This window comes from Aedes albopictus, chromosome 2, assembly GCF_035046485.1.
Source record: "Aedes albopictus strain Foshan chromosome 2, AalbF5, whole genome shotgun sequence".
Classification (NCBI taxonomy): Eukaryota; Metazoa; Arthropoda; class Insecta; order Diptera; family Culicidae; genus Aedes; species Aedes albopictus.
The window spans coordinates 189750150-189754459 of NC_085137.1; the positions used below are offsets into that span (position 1 = coordinate 189750150).

General features: G+C 45.5%; 1 protein-coding gene across 2 annotated transcripts; it reads left to right on the forward strand.

Annotated features, from left to right (window-relative positions):
• Window positions 1-1539: 1539 nt before the first annotated feature.
• On the forward strand, window positions 1540-3529 carry LOC134283963 (probable aminopeptidase NPEPL1). 2 transcript variants are annotated; one of them, XM_062850871.1, is made up of 3 exons: window positions 1540-1665; window positions 1736-2414; window positions 2481-3529. In XM_062850871.1, the coding sequence occupies exons 2-3, from the start codon at window positions 1773-1775 to the stop codon at window positions 3405-3407; spliced, it is 1569 nt and encodes a 522-aa protein (XP_062706855.1). In that variant the 5' UTR covers window positions 1540-1665; window positions 1736-1772; the 3' UTR covers window positions 3408-3529. The 2 variants fall into 2 exon arrangements, with proteins under 2 accessions (XP_062706855.1, XP_062706854.1); XM_062850870.1 differs by having other exon boundaries at window positions 1551-1665; window positions 1718-2414.
• Window positions 3530-4310: the final 781 nt, after the last annotated feature.

Sequence of the window (4310 nt, forward strand, 5' to 3'; positions counted from 1 at the left end):
TAACATAACCTTCATCTTCAATGTTTGGCTCCCAATGTTTGGCTCCCGCTGAGAGAGCATATTGAGTCAGTCCGCGATACTCAGCTAAAACGTAACTTTCGACCGAAGTCATAATTATTTTTCTCCTCATTTCAGTGCCGGGTGTTTTGTGTAAACGTCAAATCATAGTAAAAAAATAAAAGAAGCTTTTCCTTTCCACGAATCCAGTTATAACTCAAACATTAATTCCTGTCTATCCAATAAATTGTGCTATTTGTTTAATTTTTTTGAAGTTAGTGTCAGCTAGAATGTTAATAATATCTTCTTTGTCCTGTAAAACCGGGTAGTTTTTTCGAATATTATCAAATTTTGTGCAGTAGTGTAAAATGTGGATGATGTCTTCTCTGATGTTACAGTGATCACATTTATCGTTCGGGATCAGTCCCCAGTTGTTGAGTCTGTCTTTGGTAGCTAAATGTCCTGTTCGTAGTCGATTTATTGTAATTGTATGGTGTGTGGGAAGTTTAATTTCTGAAAACCACGGTTTGCTTTTAACATCCTGTTCTATTTTGTAGTGATAAATTCCTTTTTCCTCTGATATAGTTTTGTATCTCGACGTATTTTTGTTTGAGCTTAAACGTCTGTTCTCTGTGCCAAAGTTTGAAATAAATATTTAAATCCCTTTTCAAATGTTGTTCCAAGTTTCTGTAACGCAGCCAAATCAGCTATTTACAAACGCAGCCAAACGTCAAACTCTCTAAAATAAAAGCTCTCATTTTTGAGTACACGCTAACCTGAAACTACTCATCGCCTGGGTCGATTCTACCCGGATTTTCATGTTGTTAGCAGTTGTCAAAATCCGGGTAACCCGAAAACCCAGATTGGTTTAATCTGGGTAAAGATCTGGGTAATCGGCACTTTGTCACTTTTCGGCTTGAGAATATGGCAGCGGTCAGACAAACGTTGGCAATTATGAATGTTTCCACGAAAAATATGAGGATAAATGACGGGAAAACAGTGGAATTCTTCCAGGGAACTGTTTTCCTGCATCAGGTAAGTGAACAGCACATGGGAGTTGGGAGCTTTTTATCAAAAGTCTAAATTGGAAATAAATTAACAAAATCAAGGTCCAGGAGGAGCTGGGTACCGGTTACCCACATTTTGTCACCAACATCGGTAACCCAGATTTGAGTAAAGGTGCCTTTACTCAGATTAGAGTAACTGCAGTTTTGCTCAATCTGGGTCGCTTTGACATCAATCTGGGTAACTGAGGGTTAGCGTGTAGCGCCCATGCCGCACAGGGACTGTGTTGGAAACACACATTTTTTTAAATTGCTCGCACGCTCACATTTTTGCAAAATATCAATATTTTTCGGTATTTGAAGGTGGTTTATAAACCCAGTGAGGTTGCCATGTCGAAATTATTGCAAAATACATGCTCATATGAGCGTACGAGCAATTTTAAAAAAATGTGTGTTTCGAACACAGTCATGTGCGGCATGGATGTTTACTAAAAATGTGCAGGCCGAACACATTTTTGAGCGTAGCCGTTTTTGCGTGAAGCCGGCCATCATCGCAGTGTCAGAGTGCATATGCAGTTTTGCGCGCTGCATCAAAATAATCTGCATTTTCATTGAGCGAACGCCCCCAAATCGAGTCATCGTCGTCGAACACTGATAAAAGCAGGTCAGTCGAAGATAACAGTGTCTTTTAATCCATATAATCAATCAATCAACAGCTCAATTACTCCCAACAGGAGACAAAGAAAGCAGTAGGATTTTGCACCCCTCGTGATGAGCAAGCTCTGCTTCCACAGGGAGCTTCAGCCGGCCGATCCGCACCAAACACCGGTGCTGATCGTCGGTCAACAGCGGCATCTGGCCGAGCTTAAGTTCGATCGGGTCCGTTGCAAGCTGGATCCACGCGTATCGGAGGATACTTTCACCAAGGCCATCTCGTACTTGCAGCCGGCTCCGACCGATACCTGCTCGCTGTATTTGGACTTGGCCAAAGTGGCCGCTCTGCCTGTGAAAGCCTCCCGGCATAATTCCGAGTCCAGAGCCCATGCGCTTACTAAGCTGGTGCAGACGAATTCGTCCGGGGTAACCGAATCGATTGTAGTGGTCTGCGAGCGGGAATGCCTATTTGCGTCCGGATGTGCCGTGGCCAGAGCTTTTCCGTTGTACAGCCGGAAGACCAGTAAGGGCGGTACCAATGGCGATCCGGCCATTCCGAAGCCTGCCACCGTCAACGTGGAGTTTGTGCTGGCAGGAGGAGGAGAACTGTCGGAGCAGGATGTGAAGGTGATCGAGAATGCGGCCAGTGGCATCCGTTTGACGGCGAATATTGTGGATGCGCCATGCAATGAGATGAATGTTTCCGGATTCCTGGCGGAGATCGATAAGGTGGCCAAGGAACTGAAACTGAAACCGAAGGTTAGTCAGACGACCGTTTGTGCTACATTATCCAATAGGTTTCTATCATTATCAATATTCTTACAGGTTATCCGCGGCGAACAGCTGAAGGACAAAGGCTTCGGAGGAATATACGGTGTGGGGAAAGCAGCGGCTGACCCTCCCGCGCTTGCCGTGTTGTCCTATGAGCCGGAAGGTGCAACCGAAACCGTGGCTTGGGTCGGCAAGGGTATCGTCTTCGATACCGGTGGTCTTAGCATCAAGGGTAAGACGGCTATGCCAGGCATGAAGCGGGACTGTGGAGGAGCTGCCGCCGTTCTTGGAGGATTTTACGCTGCGGTAAAGAGCGGTTTCAAGCAGAACCTGCATGCCGTGTTCTGCCTGGCGGAGAACGCCGTTGGTCCCAATTCGACGCGTCCGGACGACATTCACACGTTGTACTCGGGATGTACGGTTGAGATTAACAATACCGATGCCGAAGGTCGCCTGGTTTTGGCCGATGGCGTGTGCTATGCTGACAAGGATTTGAAGGCCAAGGTGATCCTGGACATGGCTACCCTGACGGGAGCCCAAGGTATTGCTACAGGTAAATATCACGGTGCTATCCTCACTAACAGCGGCTCCTGGGAAAATAAGGCGCTGATAGTTGGCCGCCAGACGGCCGATCTGCTGTCGCCGGTTCCGTACTGTCCGGAGCTTCACTTTAGCGAATTCACCTCCGCCGTTGCCGATATGAAGAACTCGGTCATGGACCGTGGTAACGCTCAGGTCAGCTGCGCCGGTTTGTTCATCGGAGCTCATCTGGGTTTCGAGTATGACGGTGTCTGGATGCATGTCGATATGGCATCACCGGTACATTGTGGCGAACGGGCCACCGGATATGGCGTTGCTTTGTTGGTCGGTCTGTTTGGCCATCACAGCAAGGCAGAGCTGCTCCAAAAGGTTGCCGCAGCCGCCAAATGTGGTTCAGATTGCGATTTGGAACCAACCTTGAAGAAGGCTCGTGTCGACTGAACAATACATGCAGAATTGCTCCCCCGGTAGGTAGGCATAAACGAATTTATATGCATTTATAATGTAGTTTTTCTATCCACTTTTCATGAGAGTAAATAAACGTATGATTTGCATCAAATAGATATCATCGTGAGCATATTCATTTCACATTTCAAATAGTGTTTCTCGACTGGACAAAAAAGATCAGCTAGTGAACCAAACTTGAATGGTTAGGTTGTAAGCTATAAAGTGATCAGGTAGGTAGGTACTGTCACGGTCGCCATGTGTTTGTATTAGGCGCCATAACTTTGATGGAGAAGGCCAGACAGCATTTCTGGATTATTGAGGCCGGTATCGAAAAAAGTGAAGGCTATGAAAAGTAACCTCCGCAACGGACCGAATTGTGGTAAAAGTCCTTCAAACACCGTTTTTTGATAGCATGCTTCTGAACTGAGATAGTAGCAGCATTTGTAGCAGTTTAAGTGGAAAAGGAAACTATCGTTTGTTTGAGTGTAGATTGAGTTAGGAGTGTGGACTGTGCTGAACTCAGAAGAGGAAAAAGATAGAGGTTAGAATTGCTAACAATGCAATGAGGCATTACTTCCGTTAGCAACAGGCCATCAAGAGTGGCAGACATTTTGTAATCGTTGCGGATAAAGTTGAAATAAAGTTTTCATTCGCAGTAGGTAACGTGAAATTCGAAGGCTACAATGTCAAATCACTGGAAAATCTGTTCTCCAATGATGAATTTGGACACCACTCCAAAACTCCGAGATGGTGTGACAAGGATGATCGAGTAAGCGTCACTATAAAGACCTCAGGAGAACCCGAAAAAAACCTCAGCATGTTGACCGAATCAAGTCGGGGAAAAATGACTGAAAAAACTGCTAATTCAGGGTTATGTCAAAACTATTTATCATCTGT